The sequence below is a fragment of the Gorilla gorilla genome, chromosome 15 (assembly GCF_029281585.2).
Source record: "Gorilla gorilla gorilla isolate KB3781 chromosome 15, NHGRI_mGorGor1-v2.1_pri, whole genome shotgun sequence".
NCBI classification, from domain to species: Eukaryota; Metazoa; Chordata; class Mammalia; order Primates; family Hominidae; genus Gorilla; species Gorilla gorilla.
This window is the reverse complement of record NC_073239.2, coordinates 117,080,795-117,104,751: the sequence shown is the minus strand read 5'-3', so window position 1 is coordinate 117,104,751 and position 23,957 is coordinate 117,080,795. Positions and strand designations below refer to the sequence as shown.

General features: G+C 56.4%; 1 protein-coding gene across 6 annotated transcripts in view; it reads right to left on the bottom strand.

Annotated features, from left to right (window-relative positions):
* Nucleotides 1-36: 36 nt before the first annotated feature.
* EVL (Enah/Vasp-like) overlaps nucleotides 37-23,957 on the bottom strand; it is a 173,015-nt gene continuing 149,094 nt past the window's right edge. For 3 of the 6 annotated variants that reach the window (XM_019009837.4, XM_019009836.4, XM_004055682.5), the window contains exons 4-14: nucleotides 20,876-20,939; nucleotides 17,540-17,604; nucleotides 15,578-15,807; nucleotides 14,643-14,764; nucleotides 11,545-11,605; nucleotides 8,355-8,418; nucleotides 6,676-6,742; nucleotides 6,518-6,580; nucleotides 3,053-3,119; nucleotides 2,506-2,563; nucleotides 37-574 (exon numbers count right to left, since the gene is read on the bottom strand). In XM_019009837.4, coding sequence (XP_018865382.1) covers nucleotides 537-574; nucleotides 2,506-2,563; nucleotides 3,053-3,119; nucleotides 6,518-6,580; nucleotides 6,676-6,742; nucleotides 8,355-8,418; nucleotides 11,545-11,605; nucleotides 14,643-14,764; nucleotides 15,578-15,807; nucleotides 17,540-17,604; nucleotides 20,876-20,939 — 899 coding nt within the window. In that variant the 3' untranslated portion in view covers nucleotides 37-536. The remainder of the gene's footprint in view (nucleotides 575-2,505; nucleotides 2,564-3,052; nucleotides 3,120-6,517; nucleotides 6,581-6,675; nucleotides 6,743-8,354; nucleotides 8,419-11,544; nucleotides 11,606-14,642; nucleotides 14,765-15,577; nucleotides 15,808-17,539; nucleotides 17,605-20,875; nucleotides 20,940-23,957) is intronic. The other 3 variants (XM_055361542.2, XM_019009838.4, XM_055361541.2) reach the window with 1 other exon arrangement.

Below are 23,957 nucleotides of genomic sequence, written 5' to 3'. Positions count from 1 at the left end.
GCGTGATGGACCAATGCGAGGGCCTGAGCCCGAGGGTGCGGACAGTAAACCGTTTATTACTGTGTGGACACAGACACCGTGGTGCATGACAGACAGTTTCAACACCATGAGCGCTGGGGACGGAGCTGTGCCTGGACAGCTCTGCGGTATGTGGTGGCGCCACGCTGGGCCGGCTGTCACCGCCAGCTGAGGCGCTAACAGCGTCACCTGGGAGAAAACCTGGAAACCGTCTAATGAAGCAGGTGACTTAGGGGGGTCTCTCTAGAAACCCAAAGAAATGTACCTTAAATAAGCAAATATAAAACACAAAAAAGACGAGCAGACCTGGTGTTCTGTGTCAGGCAGAATCTAAAAAAACCCAGGAGTTGCACTTGGTTTCCTCACTGTCATGTGTGATCACAGGTCAGGACGTTTCACAGCAGTGCGCCCAGGCTCCCGTGTGTGCTCTGGTGCACTGGAGTCTGGGGCTGGCTGGGCTCCTGGCTGTCCTCTGTCGCCGGATGGGCTCGACGAATCAGCGCAGCGAGGCCGGCCCCTTACGTGGTGCTGATCCCACTCAGCTCCTGCCTGATGGCTGCGGGACAGGTGGCGGCGGCTCAGGTGCAGCCATGACCAGTGCAGCCCGGTTCCTCATCAGGGCCCCGCACCCCTGGCGTGGACCTGCCTGGTATGTGTGTCCCTGTTCCATCTCCTGGGAGCACCCCCCAGGCTTTGGCATAGACTTCTGGGGTGATGACCAAAGGCTTTGGGTCTCATCTGCCATTCCTTCTGCGGCGGCCCCTGCTGCCACTGCCCTATTAGGGGAGGACCTGGCGTAGGGACAGAGGCCGGTGCCCTGCCTGTGGCCTCATTGCTGCTGAGGAGTGCTGGGCACCAGAACTCTGGTGTGAGGAGCTGCTGTGTGGGGACGCAGGGTCGTTGTAGGCTCTGGACAGGTGGGTGTCCAGGTGCCGGGGGCCCGGGAGCCCTTCCCCCAACATAGTGGAGGCTGAGGCTCTGCCCTCCCAGCTCCTGCAGGGGTCAGCAGGAAATCTTGGCCCTGGACCCCAGGGACTGCCCTGGCTCTGCTCACTCCTCAGGAGAGGCAGGGTCCTCTCGTCTTCTTGCCTCCCCCCCAGCTTCCTCACCACCCCAAGCTAGTGCTCCAACCCCCGGCCTCCCAAACTTGGGCCTTTCCCTCCTTCCTCTGGTATCCATCCCCTCCCGGACTCCCCCTCCTCTATGTCAACTCAGGCCTCTCTCTGGATGGACCTTGTTGGGCCAAGAGCCAACAGCCAGGAGAAGGTGGTGGGGGCTGGGGGATGGGAGCTGCTTCTCAGAGCCCCTGGTATGGCCCATGCCTACCCCCGGGCTCTCAGCCAGGGTGGGTTCCACCTGGGGCTGCACCCACAGCAGGTGGAGAGGCTGTGGTAGGCCCTGGGTTTCTGACCCAGCTATGCCTGGGGCCAGACGGCACCCAGCAGTAAGGCGGTGTGACCAGTTGGCCGAGTGCCTGCCTATCGCCCAGGCTGCCTCATTCCCCTCATTTGTTAACTCCTTATCTCCCCAGCCCAGGCCTTTGGGGGAACTGGACAAACAGGAACTGAGAGGAACTGAGTGCTCTCTGCTCAAACAAGGGTGGGCCGGCTGGGGGAGGAGGCCTGGGTCTTTGGGCTCCCACCTGCCTCTTCCCTCTGCCATCAGCCTCCACCCCTGTGCGCTTGTGGGACCCTTTTGCCCCGGTCACTGTGATGCCCTGGGGGCCAGACCCAGCTACACACCCAGGTGTCAGCCTTTATCACCCTGGTTGGGGAGGCACGTGGGGAGCTGGCACTGTCTGTGCTGCACAGCTCGTCCCTAGACTGAGTCTGCCCTGCCCACTCCCCCTTTTCCTCTGGCTGCAGATCTGAGCCAGATCACTCAAAGGCTCTGCTGGGAACCGGAAGGACGGATGTGATGCATTGAGACCCACCCTGCTCTGGAGCCAGAGGCTGCTCCCCGCCTGTTCCCCAGCCCAGGGCCAGGCAGGCTGTGAACGAGCTCAAGCCTGGAAGGTGCTTCTGTAGACCTTGGTCTCCCTGTACCCCCAGGAAGGCAGAGTGGTCACCTCAGAAGCCCAACACCAGTGACTGGAGGTGGCAGTATCAAGAAGGCAGTATAAACCACCAGGGGGTGGAATGACAGCAGCTCAGGTGGCTCCTCCAGACCTGGCTCTGGAACGATGCTAGGGTCTCCCCTCCATGCTCTTCCCACGTGGATCTTCCAGGAAGGTGCGGTGCCGGGGATGTGGAAGGTCAGATTCGGGTGTCATGCTACCAGGGAGCTACAAATTCTTAGGCAAGCCACTTAGCTTTCAGCTTTCCTGAGCCTGTTTCCTCAACTAGAGATTATAAGAATGAAATCTCTCACAGGGCCCAGTGCAGTATGGGCTCCAGCTCAAAACTGGAGGCCCCCAGCCTGGGTGACAGGGACCCTTGTCCTGCGGCCGCACCTGGGTGCCACCCTCCCCGGTGGGGCTGCACTCACCGTCGATGATCTCCTCTTTCACCTTGTGGAGCTCTCTCACCACCTCCTCTAGGATCTCCTGTTGGGAGAGGAGTGTCCAGGTGAAGGGACAGGCAGTGGAGACGGAAAAGCCGGCCTGGGCCGGGCCATGTCCAAAGGGCTTGGGGCCTCCTGGGCCTCTCCAGAGTTGCATCTGTCACCCTTGTCTCCTCGTGGCCCCCTTCCCACGCTGAGGGGGGACGGCATGGGAGGCCTGGGAAAATCCTGCTGCCACCTCCCTCAGGTAGACGCCACTGAAACTAAGGGCTTCCTCGGGGCAGAAAGCCCCAGAGGCAGGCCTGAGGGAGGTGCCCAGAAAGGTTGAGGGATGTCCTAGTTCTGGTGATGGCAGGGGCTGGGGACGAAGGACAGGCTTGGGCACCCCCTTTCTGCCATGGCTGCTCCCTGACTGGCCTTTTGGCAGCTACATGTGAGCTCCCAGGGCCTGCCTGGCCGTGCTGGTCAGAGACGGTCCCCTGCCTGCTGGCTGCCCTCAGCCTCTTGAGAGAAGGGCAGAGGGCATGCTCACCTGCTTCATCCGGTCCAAGTCGAAGGCATCCAGGGCCATGTCATTCACGCTCCCAGCAGGCTTCATCCTGGGAGAGAAAGGGCCTGTGGGTGCCCTGGCTGGAGACCCTGGCTGGGGGAAAGCTGGCTGTGCAGAGGCCCCGCTCAGGCTGGGCCCACCTGCTCCCCTCGCTCCATAGAGGCTGCTTGCTTCAGACTCTGGCCACCTCAGACTGCCTGAGAAGGACTTAACGCCCCGTCTCCACCTCAAGAGGTCTCCATGGATACCGTGACTGTATTTCCCAACCCGAGAGCCAAGGCTGGCTGGGGTCAACAAATAAACTGCTTTCTGATCAGAGAGCTCTTATGCAGAGGTGGCAACTTAAGTGACAACATCGCACCCGCCCGTTGCCTCCCTGGAAAGAAACACAGTATTGACAGCCTCCTCCTCAGGGTGGGAGCTCATGCTCCAGGTTGAGCTGGGGCTCGGGGAAGCAGCAGCGGTGGCAGGAGGTACAATGTGAAGTTGCAGAGTTCACACCGGCCTGGAGGTGCGCTCCTGACACACCAGCGCCCCCGGTGCTGGAGCCTGCTCGGGCATAGCACGCCTCCCCCAAGAAACATCCTCCCATGTGGTGTCGCTCTTTTTTTTTTTTTTTGAGACAGAGTTTCGCTCTTGTTCCCCAGATTGGAGTGCAATGGCGCAATCTTGGCTCACTGCAACCTCTGCCTCCCAGGTTCAACCAATTCTCCTACCTCAGCCTCCCCAGTAGCTGGGATTACAGGCATGTGCCACTTTTGTATTTTCAGCTAACTTTTGTATTTTCAGTAGAGACGGGGTTTCACCATGTTGGCCAAGCTGGTCTTGAACTCCTGACCTCACGAGATCCACCCAGCTGGGCCTCCCAGAGTGCTGGGATTATGGGCGTGAGCCACTGCACCTGGCTGGTTTTGCTCTTTTGAGGTAGTTCTCGTGGACTACTTCTTTGAAAAGTTTCCGAACTAAGGTAACCGATTTGAATTTTATTTTTACTTATTTGAGACAGGGTCTCACTCTGTCAACCAGGCTGGAGTAGAGAGGCGTATCATGCCTCACTGCAGCCTCAACCTCCCAGGCTCAAGTGAGCCTCCCGAGTAGCTGGGACTACAGACATGTGCCCTTTTTTTTTTCTTTTTTAACTTTTTGTAGAGATGGGGTCTCACTGTGTTGCCCAGACTGGTCTCCAAGTCCTGGGCTCAAGTGATCCTCCCGCCTCGGCCTCCCAAAGTGCTGGGATGACAGGCATGAGCACCGCGCTGGCCTGATTTGAATGTTAATGTGTCACACATGCATCTTCCCTGGAAGATCTTGGCAAAATGCTTGTCTATCTGGTCTTTTAAATGTGACTTGGTGCTGAAAGACACACTGCTGGGACCCAAGTTCCCTCCCACATGGATGGGATGGAGGCTGGAGCCCAAGGTTTCAGGGAAACGTATGTGGCCTGTGCCCCTGGGTGTGACCATGGGCACACACATTTATCTGGCAGGGCCAGCCTTGGCTGCTGAGGGGTCATGGGCACAGAGGAGGACCATCTGGTGACACTGAGGACCAGTGCTGCCCACAGCCAGGGAGAATAAGGATGAAGAATGAGTGTTCCCACACCCCTCCAGATGAGCTCAAGAAAGAGGCCAAGCCTAGCCTTAAACAGGTCTGTAAGTAATTCTGGGTCCTGATAGGCAAACGCATCCAGCCAGAGGCCCCTGGGTCCTTCAGGCCTCTCCTGTGGGTTCCAGACCCTGTTCCAGCAACAACTGCTGGGACACCTGGGCCGATTGCTCCACCTCGCCAGGCCCTGGCCCTCTCCATCTCAGCCCTGACAGCCACCCAGTGATAAACACAGCTGGCTTCCTAAGCAATGTGACGCACCCAAGGGGTGGTGGTACACGCTCCCCTTGAAGTCATCTGGAAATTAGAGAACAGATTTGCCTCAGAGCTGAAGAGAGACCCTATTCCAAGCATGAATGGCCTTGACAATGTTCCTGCCCAGTGAGCGACCCTTGGCCACTCACAACATGGCAGCCTGCCTTTACTCCACCAGCAGGACATGGCGGGGTCCGCTGGGAGCGCTGCAGGCTCCCCCTGCTGCTGTGTCTGCTCCAGGGCCCTCGTTTTGCCCACTCTGGTTGCCTTCCCCTTCCCAGCCTCCATCATGGCACCCTGTGCCTCAAGTTCCATGACTGGGCCCTGCACATGAACACAATGCAAACAACTCCGCGCTCCCTCACACCCTCTTCCTCACCCTTCCCGTTCCCCTGCCCCATGGCCTGTCTGCTTCGAGGTGGAGGTGTGGGGGAGCTTGGCGGGTGGCTGCAGGCTCAGGGCCCTGGCACTTACCCTTCCTTCAGCTTGGAAGGCTGTCCCCATGATCTCCGCAGAGCAGACTCCTCCTCGTCCGGGTCAACGAAAATGCCAGCTCCCGACAGAGGCTTGCCCCACCCCACTCCCCAAAGCACCCTGTCCCTTCCACCATGTGGCCCCGCACCCTGTCACCCCGCACCCTGTCCAGAGCACCCCTCAGGACCACAATGGCCTTGTTCACACAGTGCTCTTTGCAGGCAGGGACTGTCCCCAGCACACGGCCTGGCTGACCACAAGCCTTGGACAAACCCCAGCTGACTGCTAAGACTTCGTCATCTCTGTCCACCTGCATTGCTCTGCTCTCACCACCTGTTCAGCTCTGCAAGGCCAGTTTCAATGCCTCCTGCTCTGTGATAAGGGTGGTTTCCCTTCAATTTGTGGTGGCGATGGAGACATTCTTGATGCAGGTTCTAGAGGCCTTCCAATTCAGGCCACATGTACCTCCAGATACTATGTGGCTGGCTGCCTCTGCCTTTTTGGGCAATCTCAGTTCCAAATATTCTATCATGTTGTCATGCCAGCTTTTGGCTTGGGAAATATGGTATGTCTGTGGGGAAACTGACTCTGTGTGCTGGACGCAGAGGAAGGACTCTGGGCTGGAGGAAAGGGGTGGGGCTCAGCGCCAGTGCTAGGACTAGTTAAACTGTAGGGTGCAGCCCCGGCTAGTGACCACACCCCATGTCCAGCTGTTGCTCACACAGCTGTCCCCACCACCACCCTGTGCAGCAGGGGTTAACAGACCTCACTTTGTGGGGGGGAAAACAGAGGCTTGGAGAGGTCCCCTAACTTGCCCACTGTCACACGTAGTGAGTCCAGAGCTGGGACTCCATGTTGGCCCCCCTGCACTACCTCTGTGGACAGGTCACTGCCCTCCTTGGCCTTGGTCTCTCCCTCAGAGGGAGAAGACGGAGGAGCTGACTGACAGGACCCCGAGCCCGAGGTCCTGGGTCTGAAAGAACAGACCACCTTCGCAGAGCAAGCTGTTAAATGCCAGGACGTGAGACAGCGTGCAAGGGTGTTAGTCATGGGACGGGGGACAGAGGAGCCCCAAACCCTGGGGGACATGTGAGCAGGAGGGTTGTTCGGTACCTAGAGTGAGGCTGCGACTGAAGGGGGCTCTTAGCTTCGGGGCTCTTTGCCACAGACGGGGTTCTACGGCAATGGAATGAAACAGACATGTGAATCGGCGCCAGCGCCCGCCTCTGCCCCACCAGCCTTGCTGCTCAGGCCTTCCTGGGGCAGCTCACCTGGACAGAATCGAGGACACAGGCTTCTCCACCGAGTTGCTCCGCTCCCAGGGCTTCCGGCCAGCCTCTGTCAATTCATTTCATGGATGAAGAACCTCACAGGTGAAGGGACTCAGTAGCCACCCCAATCCCCTAAACACCCCAACAGGAAGCCCTCACCCATGCCAAGGGTGCAGAGCCCAGTGGCAGGAAGGTCTGATTGAGTTAAGCCAAAACCTGGCACCTTGTTCTCAGTCCCCTATGGCCTAGGTCAGGTTGACCCTGACCTGTGATCTGGTTCTGAGCCCTTCACTGTGCCAGGTCTCTCTGGAATGTGAGCCTGCTGGTAAGGGACCCAGTGACTAGAGCCACAGGGTGAGCAAGCAGGACCTCCCCAGACATCCCAGCACAGCCTTGCTCCCACGTGTGGTGTGGCGGCCAGGCCCCTCGGCCCGGCACCTGCTACTGAGGGGCTCCTTAGTCTGCCCCCCATGCTGCGCCTGGCTCTGTCCCATTCTGGCTGGCTTGTCTTTTCTTTTTTAAGTGGTATTGGATTATATTTTGTTCTACTCCAAAAGATTTGTTGCATTAACTTGAATTTGTTGACTTTGCAGGATAAGCAGAGGCAGAAGACAAAATCTCTAGGGGTAGTGGGGCAGCTGCCTGGCCCAGAGCTAAGCCTTGGCACCCTGCGGACCAACTGTGGGATTGAGGCAGTTTTCCTCAAAGCCACCTTCTGGGACAGACGCTGGGCCTGCAGGCACTAGACCTGGGGCTACAGACATGTCCCAGGTGTGTGGCCTTGAGCAAACCACTTTGCATACAGATGGGAACCACGTAGCCCACTCACTGGGCTGTTGGAAGAAGCAAACAGGGCAGGGGTATTGATCATGTTCATCAGCCAGGAACCTATGCATCCTGGCAAATCAAGACACCAGGCAAAATCTTAGGAGGAGAGGACATGGCGTGCAGTTTCACAGGGAGGCGACACCCAACCTGAGCATGCCCCAGAGACACACGCGAACAGCTGGCAAGAGCCTCCTCTGCCCAGCTAGGGCAGCCTGACGCCCCTGCCTCTCCTCGCTGTGCTCATGAGCACAGGCCTGGCACAGAGCGGGTGCTGCAAAGATGTTTGTCGAATGAACAACCAACCCTGGGGTCTTCCTCCTACTGCGAAGCCTCATCATACTCTCCTAACTACCTCCATCTGCCACAGCTTAGACAGAGAGAAACCTGAGCCAGGGAAGGGGCTGCGTTTTGGGTGGAGCGAGATCTACTGTCATCTCTGTACTGTCGGTCATCAGCTGGCGTTTCACCGGGAGACATGAGTCCTGACACTGATACCTCTTAAGAGCACTGGCCCCGGCCTGCCTCAGGAGCCCTGGACACAAACTCCCACCCTGAATATGTGCCGTCAGGCAAGTGCCTTCTCTCGTGCGGGACTCAGGGTCCTGGTGGGAAGGTGACGCACAGGTCACCCTGGGGACCCATCACAGTGGCTCTGCTCTAGCACTTCCTGTGCTCCCGCATGGGCTCCTGGGGGAGGCTCTGGGGGACCCATAAGAACTGGGCTTCCCTGTGGCCTGGCCCTCTGCTCAGGCATACCAAAGAGGCTGGATCAGAGGGTCCTGTCCAAAGGGTCCCCCCTCCCACTCTGAGACCTCATGCCTCACTGGGGTCAGCGGGGGGCGCCCTCTCACCTGAGGAGTTAGGTGGCTGGCTGGCTGCTCGGGTCCCCGGAGAGGGGGAGGTACTAGGATCTTCCTAAAATGGAGAAGAAGGGAGTCTGTTTAGGAAGGCCACCTGGGGCCAGGGCAAGACATCATTGGACACTTCATAAAACCTCAGTTTTCCAAATGTTCCCAATGAACACATATGACTTTTATAATTAGCAAAACATTAAATATTTAAAAGTGAAAACGCAAAATCTCAGTGGGGAGAGAATCGAGCCAGTGGACAAAGCTGGGGAAGGGGAAGGCTGTAGGGAGCTACAGGCTCTCAGCAGGGTGATACAGAACTTCCTTCTGGCCCTCAACACCCGCAAGCCCTGAGCCCCCCGTGGGCTGGATGCCTCCCGTATGTCATCTCACTGACTTCTCATGAGCACCCCGTGGACTGGCCTGCTCCCCCTGTGCAGCACACACACCTGCCCGTGTAATAGGTCTGTGGCAATGCTCAAACAATGGACGTGTTCATCCGGCAGTGGGGACACCTAACACTCATCATGCATGGCATGTGCATCAGGATGGTTTTTCAGCATCAGGAACATGCCACTGATTAATAAGAGTAATCCTTCCACTGGATGAAGCAGAATGCACAGCATTGGAGCTGTTGATAGGCGGCCACCCAACCTGACGTGTCATTCTGATCTGAAGCAAAGAACCTGTCCCTTGTCGCCGTGGGCAGAGGTCCTTTGCTTTGTCTCCTCTGCTCACTACATCCCCACACGAGAATCAGGAACACCCTGCGTAACTGTGTGGTGAATGAGTAAGTCCCGGGAGGCTCTGGTCGAGAGGCAAAAGCAGGTGCCAGCTTGCAGGTGCTGGGATGAGGTTCTCAGGCCTCCTCATTTTAAAGACAGCTGAATAACAGATTATGTCAATCAACACACACATGTGGGGGCCACGATGAAAGCTATACATGGTGACATCAGAGTCACTAAAAAATTATCAATCTTTTCTTGTATGTTATTTTTTTAAAACCCTCCCTGCTTAAAAGGGAAGTTATGCTTTGACTCTAGGCTGGGAAAGAGGTGGCCGCAGCACTCCCAGGCCCTGGGCACAGAGACTTGCACCCCACCTCCGGCAGTCACACAGTCTGTGAGGCGGCCATGCCTGGGTGCAGGTTTTCAGGTGGTGGAACTGGTCCTCGGAGCAGTAACTCCATTGGCCCAGGGCCAGCTCTGCCATGGCAGAGTGCCTGCCCAAGTCACCGGACTCCACATTTGGGGCTCTTTTCGTCTTTCAAATAAGCCTTCTTTCTTCTCTGTTAATGATAAACTTAGTGCATGTTCACTGCAGAGAATTGGGGAAATACCAGGAAGCATAAACAAGAAAATGAGTGCCGGCCATCAGCCTCTCTCCCTCCCACTGCACTTGTTTGGTGTGTGGACCTTCTGAAGGCCCTGCTCTCTTTAGAGGCTAGTCCTGGGTATGAGAAGGGACCATGGCAAACAAGAACCAGCTGTAGCCAGGGGCCTGTGAAAAACAAGACAGAAAAGATGGGAGTCTGAGGAGGAGAGTGCTATCCTTGGGGTTGAAGGTTTCAAGAATGTTCCTCTTCCAGAAGCCTCTGGGCTTTGAAATCCATTCTTCTTAGAGCTCCAGGAGCGGGAGTTTTAGTTTTCAGGGGCTGGGACTGCAACATACTGGCACCTGACTAAGAAAGGTCAGCGATGTCTTCAGAGCCCCAGGGCTGTGGCTGGAGCGAGGCCACAGTATTTTGATGTCTGTGATTATCCTGTGGCCTGCAATTTCAGAAATTCATGGCAAGTCATTTGGCTAAACTCCACAGCATGTGCAAGGTATGGGAATGGTGGACGTGTGAGAAGCCCAGGCCTCGCCCTTCCAAGGGCCTAAGATCTGGCAGGAGACAGCGAGTCTCCACGAGCAGTCGTGCCTGTGCTGAGGGCCTCGGGAGAAGACCGGGGCTGGGATCAAGTAGTGAGGAGCTTTGTGAGGCCTGGGGGTCGGGAGGCTGTTTTTTTTGTTGTTGTTGTTTGTTTTGTTTTTGAGACGGAGTCTCGTTCTTGTTGCCCAGGCTGGAGTGCAATGGTGCGATCTCCGCTCACTACAACCTCCGCCTCCCAGGTTCAAGCAATTCTCCTGCCTCAGCCTCCCAAGTAGCTGGGATTACAGGCATGCGCCACCATGCCCCGCTAATTTTGTATTTTTAGTAGAGATGACGTTTCACTATGTTGGCCAGGCTGGTCTCAAACTCCTGACCTCAGGTGATCCGTCTGCCTCGGCCTCCCAAAGTGCTGGGATTACAGGTGTGAAGTGTTGAGCCGGCCGGGAGGCTGTTTTTTAAGGTGTAAGGTTGATGCAGGGAAGTGCAGGCTGAATGGGAGCTGGCTGGTGGGGCAAAGGGACCCATATGTGCCCAGGACGGGGCTGAGAGGCGTGGATCAGCTGGGAGGGCTATAGCCTCAGGGTAACACCAGCATGACCCTGACTGATGGGAGGACAGGGCAGGAAGCCTGCTCTGGTCCCTGGCAGTTTTATTTCCTCTTTGATTCTGCACTGAGGTGGAACCTTCAAGGCATTTGTAGTTAAGGCTAAACTTAGCCCTGTCAGTAGGAGTCTTTTTATAGGAAAAGCTTAACATAGAGGAAAAGAGAATTAGCCGCCCTAAGTGGAAGCAGATGTTGGGAGCTCTGGCAGCCAGGCTGGCTCTGGGCTGCCTGCTAAGGACAAGAGCCAGGGGTCTAGGGCTCCTTTGCCACAGCTCACCTGAAGCTCCTGCTGGAAGAGGAGTCTTTAGAAACAGAAATAATTTGAAAATAAAAACCTCTCTGGGCTTCTGGCAGACGTGCCCCTCTGCAGTGTACTCTTGGAGTCCCAGTCCCGACGAGACCCTGGCTGGTCTGTGCTCCCCGGGACTCCTGGGAAGGCGAGGTAGCCCTGCGGTGCAGTGGCCAGCGCCTCAGGCTGCAGCTCCAAGGGTGGAGCAGTTGTCTGGTCGGAGGTGCTCAGTGAGGGCAGGCCTGCTGCTGGGGCCAGGGTGGCGCAGGGACAAGTGCCACAGAGACCCTCCGCCCCTCCTGTGAATCACCTGATGAAGCGCCCATCCCACGCATGTCCCAAAGGCCTCGCCTGAGACCAGAGAGCCTCCCTGGCGATGCGCTCATCTCAGTGGGGAGCCTGAGGGTGGGGCGGGCTGCTTGCTCACCGTTTGGCTTTCATCTTCCTTCTTCTCGGCTGGCTTGTCTGACTGGGAGGCTGCTTTTCTCCTAGGCACAGAGAAGGGGAAGATACAGATCAGCTCCTCACGTTCTCTCACTGTCTCAGAACTCTTCTGCCTCCTCCCTGCCAGACTCACCCCGGTCCTCAGATAAACCTGTGTGGGAAAACGATGGCGTGAAGGAGGCGGCTTGTCTAGGCCCCGTCTGGTGAGGACCCAGGCCCAGGCAAATGTCCAGGCCCTCTGTGTGGTCATGGCCTGGGACACAAAACTGGTCTAGGCAGAGAGGGCGAGATGCCTCTATGTCTGTTTAGCTCTACTGGCAGCAGCTGTAGCATCTGAGGCATGGAGGGGAGGCGGGCACGCTCTGTTCCCAGGACACTGAAGGCCTGGCCACACGGGACAGAGAGGCACCTCTCTGGGCTGCAGTCTGTCCCACAGGTCGGGACACTGGACACTTTCTTGTGTCACCCTAAGGCCCTTGTGTCTTGGAACTCAGTTAACCCAGCCACGCCCTCCCCAATCTAGAATGCCACTCAGAGCCTGGAAATGCTCAGAAGAGGAGCCCTGGAATAGGTCCACGTGACGCCCTTGAGTCGGTTCGTGTACCTCCCCAGTATGAATCTCCGTTTCATGTACTCTAAAACCTCACCCATATTTTTTGGCCTCAGTGGTATCTGCTGACCTCCCAGGTCTATAGAGGCAGGCAGACCCTCAGTGTTCCCCAGAGATAGGCTTCTGTGGCTTTTCAACTTGAGATGAGCTGCCCATCAAGCATGGAGCTGGTCTGAGGTGTGATAATGAGCCGTGGCCAGGCTGTCACCTGTCTGTGATGGGCCCACCTGGCAGCCTCCTCAGCTACAGCAGAGGCCCCCTTCTTTAGCTCTCATCTCAGGACAGGTCTGCCCACCTCGTCCCTCCGCCCAGAAACCAGGGAATCATCCCTGACACCAGCTTCTTATAACTGTCAGCCTGGTCAGTTCTCTAAATCTGGGTACCTGCCTGTCTTTTTTGTCTTCACTTTCAACACCTTCCTGCATGCCCCTATCATCTCTTCCTGGACTGTCAGAGTCTCCTAACTGGCCTAGCCACGATCACTTACACCTCACCAGCTACCCCCCAGCAGCCAGTGTCCCATCTCCTAGAAACAGAACGCTGACCAAGCCACCCGCTCACGGGGAGTGTAGGCGGGATGAGTGTCTGTGAAAGTGCTGCTGAACAGGAGCTTTCTGTCCACGTTCATTTCCCTCCTGCCCTCCACTGCTGGGAGACTCAACTGCATGCCCTCAGAGGCGGGAGACAACCTACATGAAAAGAAACCTGGCAAGGGCACTTTCATCGTCGGCTCCACCCAGTAGCCATCACTAAGGTGGATTTCAGAGAGCACCTGATTGATCCCTGCTGAGCTATGCAAAGCATGTTTGTTCTTGGGAGGGCCTTGAATCTCCCACCAGCATCTGGCATCTCACTGGCTCCTGGCAATACTGGCCTTTTCCTGTTCTCAGACAGAAAGGTGCTCCCCCTCAGCTTGGTCTAGGACTTAGGGAAAGCATTCATATTTTCTTTTCCAAAACTATTGCTGTTTCTCTGTGGCCCATCCTCGCCTCTGAGTGCTCTGAGGTGGAACCCGATGCCCTGCACCAGGAGGCTCCCTCTTCCAGCCTGACTTTTGGTCCATTTCCTCCACACCTAGCTCTCCAGGCACAGGGGGCGTCAGCCTTCCCAGCCTTACCTTAACTCTGCCCACTGTCCCTCTTACAGCACAGGACGTCCTCATCGTTCTGCGAGCCCTCCCGGCTCTCTCACCCACGGAGCCATTCGCCTTTGTGTGGCCACTGTAAGCCCCACACACCTGGACTTACTCTCACAGGAAACTGCTCAGAAGCCTGCCTCCTGTCTTGGCGATGTACAAACGCCCAGGCCCAGTAGAGGCTCCGGAGATGCCCGTGCTGCGGATCCACCTCGCTGCTCCCTGACACACGTGGAGCCTCCCCTCCCTGCCATCTGTGATGCAAGCAAAGAGCCCCTTGGCAGGAAACCCAGGCTGTGGCCCTGCCATGAAGCGCCACACCAGCTGCCTGCAGCTGTGGGCCTCTGTCATCTCGCATCATCCTCATGGAGCCACGGGAAGGTAATGAGAGGAACTAGGACTGCAGTGTGAAGACCCTGGGCAAACACAGAGTTCTCACTTGGGTCAGCCAATTGGAAGGCAGCTGGGAGGGCCAGGAGAAGGCGACAAAGTGGCAGGGGGTGGAGGTGGGGTTACCAAGGGAACAGGGCCCCTGCTGCAGCTTCCTCTATTCTGGCAGGTGAGGCCTACTCCTGTGCTCTCTGGTGCCTAAGTGAGCCACGATATTGGTAGTCTAAGGTGAGCACATTCCTGATGCCAAGTCATATTTAAAAATAAAATCCAAGCTTTGCATCCCTTTTGAGAAAGACCTGGACGATCTCCCCACCTGCTCGGGTTTCATTTGGGGAACAGCGGAGAGCCACAATGGCAGGCTGCAGCCACACCTGCTGCAGCGAGCAGACACACATGGCCAGGTCTCAGGCCCTAGAGCCCGGCCGGGATGTAGATGGAACTACTCTCTCTCCGTCGCTCAGGGCAATGCCCTCTGGGCTCCTACCCTTCATAACACCTTCTCCTGAGTCCTCCATAAAGAACCCTGGAGGATGGGGCGCCTTCACCACACATTCACCAGAGTGTCCTCTGCAAACTCTACCACTGCGGCCACATCTTATCTCTGTTAGGATCTTAAGAGCAAGGACTGTTCTTTTTCCCGCATTTATCTCTGAAATTGTCTCCAAATTTATCTCTGCTCAGGACAGGGCTGGTACATGGTAGATGCTTCAGGAAATACTTGCTGAGCTAAAATGTAGGATTTGGAGTTTAGAGGACTCCTGTGGGCTTGCTGCTTCAGACTAACCCCTTGGGAAGGGAAAACTTAAGTAACAGTTTCCCCTGCTTGGCTAAACCCAGGGAACAAAGATTCTGGGGTCAAGCGAGGATTCTCTGTGCAGCGCTGGGGGCGGGGGCAGGAGCTTCCTGCTAGACACACCAAGTCTCGGGAGGTGTAGAGACCCACCTCTTGGCCAGCAGTTTGTTCATTTCCTCCATGAGGCCTCCTCCGCCACCCCCGCTGCTTGCCCGGTTGGCATCGGACTTTGAGGTCCCACTGGGACTGGAGCCTCCAGATGCATCTTCTGGCTGAGGAAAAAGGAGGCCGCGTTTTAGATTCTGCTGCTGATGGCAGAACAGGAGCAGCAATGATGTGAGGGATGCAGGGGACTGTGTGCGTGTGAATCCTATGGCAGCAGCACTGCAAGGGCCCTCAGGGGCCATCTAGTCCATTATTCTCCAACCCCATAGGGGAGAAAACCAGAATCAGGAGAGGGACAAGGACCAGCCCAGGTCACACAGGTCACAGACACTCCTTAGGCCTGCAGACTCATGGTCAGTGTCTTTGCCAAGACCAGCCGTGACACATGGAGGGAGGGAGGGAGGGGAAAAGAGACTATTCTGTGGGAAGGAAACACAATGTAAGCCAAAGGTCTGTATTAGAGCTATTCTTAAAAGCACAGTTCCAGAACATATGAGCAAGGGTTAGGGAAGAAACAGCCGGGTGGACCTAGTTGCCAGCATACAGCTTCCTACAGTGGAAAGGGCAATGGACATAGATTCAGGAGACCCAGGCTTGAGTCCAAAATCTGCAATTTGTAAACGGTGTGACTTCAGCAAATTACTCGTGCTCTTTGTGCTTCAATTTCCTCATCTCTAAAGGGGGACATAGTTCTTGCCCCACGTACGAAGGTCAACGTGAGGCTCAATGGCTAACCTCATAATTTCAAAGTGCTGTCCCATGTGATTTCTCGTTTAAGAACAAGTGGCCAAGGGCCAGCTAGCTTTGGGCAGGGAAGCAGTTTGCTGTGTCTCGCAGATGGGGGAAGGAACACAAGCGCTCTGCAGACGGCACAAGGGTCCCCTCGGTCCCATTCCCACCCCGCGCACAGGAGCTCTTACCCGTTGGACTCTTCTCAGCTTGGCCCCAGCTATGGCAGCGGCCAGTCCTGACATGGAGCTCTCGTCGTGGCTGGACCCCTGGGCTCCTCCGGCTGGCAGTGGGGGTGGGGGAGGTGGGGTAGCCCCCGTGGGTGGAGGTGGGACTGGGGGTGGGGGTGGCGGTGGAGGCCCACTACATGAGACGGGGGCGCTGGCTGCAGATGAAGGATGCCCTGGTGGGAGGATGGGCCCTGAAACGCAACAGTGAGGCTCAGCCAGCTCCAGCACCCAGCTGGGGGCCAAGCCTGCTGCTCTCAGCTCAGGTTCCCCGGAGGAAAGACAGGGGCAGGCTGCTCCTCAGAGGGATGAGGAACAGCTCCAGGCCTGCTTCATCCAGGAAGCCTCTGCGGGATGAACTTGGCTCTGGCACAATTATTCCCTATTCTGGTGTCCTCAGTACTCCGGGGCCTGGCTGGACCCACAGGTGTCCTCTATTTGCTTAACATTCCTTGAGCCCAGGCAATTTCCTCTTGCTCCAATCATGTTTTTCCAGGGGGAGAGGAAGCTGTCTGGTTACAGTTTGTGCCTCTTCTCTTCTCTGCTCCTTCTAAGCACCTAGCACCCCCTAGGCAGAAGTTGGTCACCAAGATCCAACTGTGACTGACACTTGGGTCTTTGGGGGCCGTGGCAGGTCCTGTGGGTCCCAGGGCCGACTGGGGGCATGGGTCAGGGCGCAATGCCAAGTGCTGGGCTCCAGCATCATCCATCCAGCCCCTTCCGCCAGTGCTGCCTAAGCCTGTTTTGTGCCAGGCACTGTGCTAGGTGCTGGGTATGGTGCTGAGGAAAACCAGCCACAAGCTCTCTGCTCAGGGTGCTCACAGCCTATGAGGGACAGTCAACGAATCGCAGAGGTAAATGCAGATGGAGGACTGTGGCAAGCTGACAAGTGTTACCAAGGGCAGGCACACGGCGCCATGTTGGCATACAAAGAGGGGCTCCAGCCTGGCCAGAAGTTCATGGAAGACTTCCTCACAGAAGTGACTGTGGAGCTGGGACACGACCGGAGAGCAGGGGTTCAGTTAGGTGAAGAGGGGGAGGCAAGTGTGAGGAAGGAGGAAAAGGATGGGAAGTGCCTGTGAGGCACTAGAGGGAGAGAGGGCAGGCACAGGCTGTTCCAAGAGTGATGGGGAAGGGACGACATGATGACAGTGTCAGACCTGCATCAGAAATGCAGACTGGCCGGGGAGCAGGAGGCCAGCAGCAGCTAGGTGGGGGTGATGGGGTCAGCCAGCATCTCACAAGCAGAGCGCTCCTGTAACCAGTGGGGGCTCGGGTTTCTCATCAGTCAACAGGATAATAGTCACCTGCTCACTTCATAGGGTGTTTGAGAAAATTAAACAAGAGAAAGGACATGAAAGCACTTGGTAAATTATCCAGTCCTTTGCCTATCAGTGAACATGACAATTTCTGGAAAACCCTCGTCCTTCTCCTTTAACGTGCTAAGCTCCACCGAACATCCAAGACAGATGCGTGGCAGCGCCTCCTGTGGGAAGTCTTCCTGACCCAGGGTAGGCCTTCAGCACCTGCACGTCACTTGCCACAGTGTGCACTACGTGACACGACAAGGGTGGGTTCACTGTCTCCTTGACTGGACAGCGGGCTTCCTGAGGACAGGAACTGCATCTGCAGTCATAGTTGTGTCCCCAGCCCTTAGCACGGTGCCTGAGACATGGGAGGTGCTCGCTGAATGTCCACTCCGGAGAAGGTTGGCAGGTAGTGGCCAGACCCAGCTGAGCAGACTCCCCAAGCCTCTGCTCTGCTCTCTTGCTACCCTCACCATCTGAAGTGGTGGTTGCACTTTGAGACCTAGGCTCCCCATAGCTGCTCACAGAGCGCCCCGTGTATCCCTGGGCCTCATCTACGTGGAGGGGCTGCCACCTGGCAGCAGCATGGGAGTCGGCCCTAGGGGAGGAGGGCTCTCACCTGTGGCCGAGGTTCTTCTTTCTAGAGATTCCTGACGCTGCTGCTGGTGCTGCTCCATCACTTGTCTGGAAAGTAATCACAGCAGGGCAGTCTGACTCCTCCACTCTGGAGAACACCACACTCTGTGCCTGTGCTGCGCCCGCCGGCCCGGCTTCGGAGTCAGGTTTCGCCAGCACTCCACAAGCGCCACTGTGCCATAGCTGCCTCCACTTAACAGAGGACGGGGATGTGACTGGGTCCAGCTCCCGCAAGTGGGAGCACCAGCTGTCTCCTGAGTCTCAGGCACACTGAACACAGAGCTCCTTATGGAAGGCCAATGTGATTCCACTCCCCAGAGTGACCACGCTCTTCCCTGGGCTAGATGGGTGCACCTGGCTTTTGGGAGCCTGTGGCCTCCACAGACCCAGCCTCAGGAACGCCTGTTCTTAGTGGATCTGGCCAAGCTTCCTGGGACAGTTCTCAGGTGTGTTTTGGTTGCCAGCAGAAATGGACACAAAGGCCACACTCCTCATTTTCTTTACCACTGAGCGGCCATAGGCCCGCCTCCGTCTAGAGGGCCATTTGGTGCACCGTGGCACACTGCTACGTGCACAGCAGTGGGAACTCACATCCCAGTGCCTTATGGCAGGGTGGCCTCAGGGTGCTCTTAAAGGCAAGCTGAGTGAGGACACTGAGGCCCAGATACATCTCCAGAATCCAGGGATCGAGTTCTGGAGTGGGAGGCACTTTAAGAAATCATCCAGGCCACAGACAGCATCAAGAGCTCAGCTCGTGTGGTGCAAACTGAACATGTGCTGTGGAAACACAGGGCTAAGGATTGTTCTGAAGGCAGCTCTGGGCTTGGTGGGAGGGAGTGCCAGAAACATCTATTTCATGGGGTTCTTGTAGGGTGTATGCCTTAACTAAAACATTATGGAATGGCCGGGCGTGATGGCTCACGCCTGTAATCACAGCACTTTGGGAGGGTGAGGTGGGCGGATGATGAGGCCAGGAGTTTGAGACCAGCCTGACCAACATGGTGAAACCCCATCTCTACTAAAAATACAAAAATGAGCTGGGTGTGGTGGCATGCGCCTGTAATCCCAGCTACTCAGGGGGCTGAGGCAGAAGAATCTCTTGAACCCAGGAGGTGGAGGTTGCAGTTAGCCAAGATTGCGTCACTACACTCCAGCCCGGGTGACAGAGCAAGACTCCATCTCAAAAAAAAAAAAAAAATTACGGAAAAGCCCCTTTTAGCATTAAGGTCTGAAAAGCTCCCAGCAGCATCTACATTAGTGTCTCTGCTCAAAGTGCTGAAACCTCCCCAGCAGGAGCCACACACCTAGAACACCACGGTAAAATGAGGATGTGTGAAAAATACTCAAGTCAGGTCTGAACCTATGGTACTGTTTGGATGCTTGGAGTCTCTGCGTCACTGAGTAAGTCTTGCCCCTGCCCGCCTCCAGTAAAGTGGCATGGGACAAGCGAGAGTCTCCCCGCCGTGTGTGTGTGTGTGTGTGTGTGTATTCCTGCCTTGGGGCAGGTGTGTGTGTGTCTTTGTGTGTGATCCCATCTTGGGGCAGGTGTGTGTGTGTGTGTGTCTGTATGTGGTCCCATCTTGGGGCAGGAGTGTGTGTGTGGTCTGTGTGTGGTCCTGCCTTGGGACAGGTGTGTGTCTGTGTGTGTGGTCTCATCTTGGGGCAGGTGTGTGTGTGCGTGTATATGTGGTCCCGCCTTGGGGCAGGTGTGTGTCTGTGGTCCCGCCTTGGGGCAGGTGTGTGTCTGTGGTCCCGCCTTGGGGCAGGTGTGTGTGTGTGTGTGTGTGTGTGTGTGTGTGTGGTCCCGCCTTGGGGCAGGTGTGTGTGTCTTTGTGTGTGGTCCCACCTTGGAGCAGGTGTGTGTGTGTGTGTGTCTATCCACATGTGGTCTCATCTTGGGGCAGGTGTGTGTGTGTGCATGTGTGTGTGGTCTCGACTTGGAGCAGGTGTGTGGGTCCGTCCGTATGTGGTCTCGTCTGGGGGCAGGTATGTGTGTGGTCCTGCCTTGGGACAAGTGTATGTGCTTGTGTGTGTGTCCCCTGCTGTTCACACCCCGACCGCCAGGCGGTATGCCCATTCCCGGACGGCCAGTGACCCCACACAGCTTGGATTGGGCCCTGGGGTACAGAATTCAGCACTGCGGGTGATGAAGCAGTTTCGAGAGAAATGAAGTACCCATTTAGCCATCCACGCCTGTACGCTTACACCTGGCGTCTGGTGGCTCACTCCTTCACACCCTTTTGTGGGTGGGGCCGGCCTTGGGTCCCGGCAGGGAGCTGCAGCTGGAGTGAGACTTGACTGCCAGTCTAGGTTCTGCCTGACTCTCTGGTTACTCTGGGCAAGTCACTTCCATTCTCGGCTTCAGCTGGCTCATGGGGACAACAGTAAGAAAAGCCCTGAGGGTGAGTGGGTGAGACAGGCGGGGAGCAAAGCCAACACCATCTTCAAACCGGGAAACAGAGGCTTGGAGCAGGAACTTGCCCAAGGTTGCAAGGCATTCATTTCTCAGTCTTAGGAAAAGGCCAGAGGAGAGGAGGTCTTGGGAGAAGTCCCTATGCCATTTGGTGAGAGGGGTAGGTGGGGGCAGAAGCCGGCTTTCCTGACTCCTAGTCCAGGGCTGGACATAAGTGTAGCCACAGAGAGCTGCAGCTTGACTCCCTATCTGACAAAGCTGAGTGAGGAAGGCCCGGGCCAGGCCCTATCTCCCTCGACACAGAAGAGGCAGAGGACCCATCGCTGAGAGGGCAGACCTGGGTTCAAGTCCTGACTCTGCCATTTCAGAGCAATGTGACCTTGGGAGGCTGCTCCATGGGGACTCACCATGACTCTGTAATTTCGGGACAACAGCCTTGGCCCTTCCTCTTCCCCACTGTGGTAACATTTTAGAGGCTCCATGGGGTGAGGGGGTTCATTCCTATGGTCCCTAGCCCCATCCCATGGGCGTGACTGCCCCAACAGGCTGAATCCCTCATGCCTGGACTGCCTCCTGCTACGTTGGGGAAGGGCAAGTGAGGCAACAAGGGAGCAGCACTTGGGCCCTGCTGGGTCACCCTGAGAGCCGTCCCGCTGGAGGTCAGCAGCACTCTCTGTAGAATGCCAGACTCCCACAGTCATTCCTGGTCTTGGTGTCCGGGACTAGCGGCTGCACATCGGCCCCCTCTTTCTTCCTGGTCTGGCTTGCACCTTGCACCCTCCCGCAGTGTATGCCTCTAGGAGTCCTGGCCCTGGCTGCTGGTGCATCCTCACCCGCTGAAGGCACCCCTGGCCACCCAGCCTGATTGGGAGATGACCAGCCTGGCCCCTGCGGGTGCTGGGTTACCTTCTCTGGATGTCCATCTCATCAGGAGAGGGGCCATTCTGCACCTGACGCTGGCTGGAGGGGCCTGTGGGCAGAGAAGCACAGAAACAGAGTGGTTAGAGGAAGAAAGGCCCCAGCAAACCCAACTGGAGTGCTATCTCTGCCCACCTTCTGGCTGCAGGAGAGACATCCTTAAGAATCTTTTTAAATGTTGGCCTCACTCACACCTGTGCATCACTCACTCCATCTCCTCTCTCAATCACCCTCTCTCTCTCACGGCTCTTCATTCTGAACCAATAAATGAGACCCAAACTTTCACATGGTTAAAAATCAACCCTTTCAGTTACTGACCCTGCTCGCCTTCTCTCTCAAACTATCTTCTCACTGCTTCGACCTTCTTGCTGGCCACCACCCCCTCAACCCTTTAACACTGAATCTGGCCTCTTTAAATCCCACCAGGTTGTTCTAATTAAAATCAGCAGGGAACTGGGAATTGCCAAACCTAACAAGTTCACTTGATTCCACTTTCTGAGCAAAGGACTGACACTGACAGCTGGCGGATGTCTTGGTCAGAGTTAAAACCTGGGTGTGTCTGAGCTGAGGCCTATGCTTCTAGACCTGGGGTGACCCCTGCTGTCTACAAAGGGTGTCTGGAGCTGCGGGTGGGAAGGAGCCAGGCCCTGCCCTTGCTCCCCTTGTTCTAGACTGGTGTGGAACTTTCTGGCCACACCCTGCCCTGGACCCTGAAGGAGGGACCCTGGCATAGGCGAAGTCTGCTGTGCAGACCTCCTGTTCAGAGGAGGCTGGAGCTGGGGCCTGTGCAGGGCTTCCCATGCTGTGCCACAGTTAAGCTTCTGCCCCCACCTAAGAAAGAGCTGACTGTTCCTTCTCTGCCAGCTCAGGTGTCACTAGGGAACTGCAGAGAGTCGCAGTGACTGGGAAAAGGACTCTGGGCAGGCTGCTCTCATACCTCCCTGACGAGATGGGGAAGTGGCTTTGTTTCTGCCCCAGGATGGGGTCACAGCAATATTCAAGTTACAACTGCACTGATGATGTGGGGACAGCCCTGTTCCCTCCTACTTCATAGAGGACCAAGGTCTTAGTGGTTCTTCCCTCCTTGTTCTCAAGAAACAGAAGGCATGAATATGTCAACATTATTACCAGAGCAATGTCCAGGCACTTTTTAAAATTTAATGTTAAATTTAACTCTAATTCTCATAGCCCTATAAGAAGGCTCCCATAAGGACTTGTAACAGCTGGGAAGCCAGGCCCAGAAAGGCTAAATGGCTTGCCCAAGGTCTTACATACAGCAAGTGGCAGATGCAAACCACCTGCAAATGCCACGTTCTTTCTTAGACTCAATCAGACAGTGGTGTCAGATTGAGACCAGCTTGAAGAAAGAAGGATGAATGTGGCAGACTCATAAGCTGCCCTTGGATGGTGTGCAAGGTGCTGTGGACATGTGTCCCCCCTGCCCCCCGACTGCCACTCATCCTGGCTGAGGCGGGAGGGATTCCTGGCGTTTCAGCTTCACGTTCGGGACTTGCGCCTGAGCTGCTCTGCTGTGAGCTTGGCACAGGCTTTGGGCTCTGGCTTGGACAACTGGACATCTGCCTTGTTCTAAGACTGGGTCTCAATGGCTGAGTTCACTCCTGGATCTGGATTTCGTCCTTCTGGGGGCTAAGTCCCTGTCCCAGCGACCCTGTCTAGCATTTGGTCTGAGGGTTGGCCCTGCCCTAGGATGGAGGGCTTTCCACGCTTGGGCTCCACCAGCTGCCGCAAGATCCTTCTGTGTCTGTGGTCTGGCCTTGCCCAGGTCACTGTAACTGCTTTCCACCCTTGTCAGGACCCCAATGGCAGCCAGCTGCCCACACACAGGCCTGTGTGGTTGTGTGCTTTGGACTCCCCATTTTGCCTGCTGGGCTGACGTCCTCCCAACACCCTCCCAACCTGTTTCTCCAGAGGTTGGGAAAGTCTAATAGGAGCCCTGGCCCTTCCAGGGGGCTCTGGCCCCTGCACCTAAGACCTAATTAAAAATTGGCTGGAGTTTTAGAGCCGACAGAGCAGGAAAGGATAACACTTGATTGCACTGATTACATAAGGCTTGCCATTCTTCTTAAACGAAGAAAATGTTCAATTATTTTGAGCCACCATGGCCCTGAACATTATAAAAGTACAGTCCCTTTGTTTTAGGGGTGGGAGCTAAGGCCCAACAAGGCGCAGGGGTCTGTCCAATGTCACCCAGGGTAACTGTGACAGACCTGAGGTTCCCATCGCCCCCTTACTCCTGGCCTCCTCCGCCCCCCGGCACAGCTTCCCCGTGGCAGACGGGGGGAGGGACAGGGAAGAAAGTCATTGCTGCAGACTGCTGGTGGCTCTTGGGAAGCTCCAAGCAGCAGCCCCTTGGCAGGTGCTTGTTCAGTGGGAGGAGTAGCTAAGGAAGGCTCCTGGCTGCTGGTAATCAGACTCCCTCGTGTCTAGTGGTGAGGCACTACACATGACTTCCCTGCGTGATGCAGGCAGAAGCCAAGGCGGAGGATGTGGCACCTGTCCCGTGCTGCAGATGAGCACCTTGGAGTCACCTCTTGTCGCCCGAGCTGAGCTTGGATTCCACAGGAGTCAGGGCGATGGGGATGGTGGGGGTCCCAGCTCTTCCCTCTCTGCCTCCCACGGCTCGTTAGGTAACGGAGTCTTGTTGGTGCTGTGTCGGCTGCCCCACAGAACGCCCTGCTTCTCTGCTGCCACCTGGCAGCCTCGGCGTCTCTCTCTTGGATCCTCACCTCCACTCTCTCTCATTCTGACAGTGTGGCCTAAGTGATGTCTGGGAAACACAGACATGACCTGCACAGGGTTGGGTCCAGGCTCCATCGAATAAGATTCAAGGCTTTCAGCCTAGGCCCCAGGCCACCTTGTGGCTGCGCCTCCCCGACAGTCCTCCATAGCTGACCTCCTGCACCTGGACACTGGGCCCGGCCCCACCATGCTTCCCGTCTCTCTGTGTTTTGTGCGCTACTCAACCCATGTGGGTCACCTTTTCCTGCCGTCTCCACCAAGCAAGGCTTCCAGGCCCAGCTCAGTGGTCACCTCTTCCATGAAGCCCTCC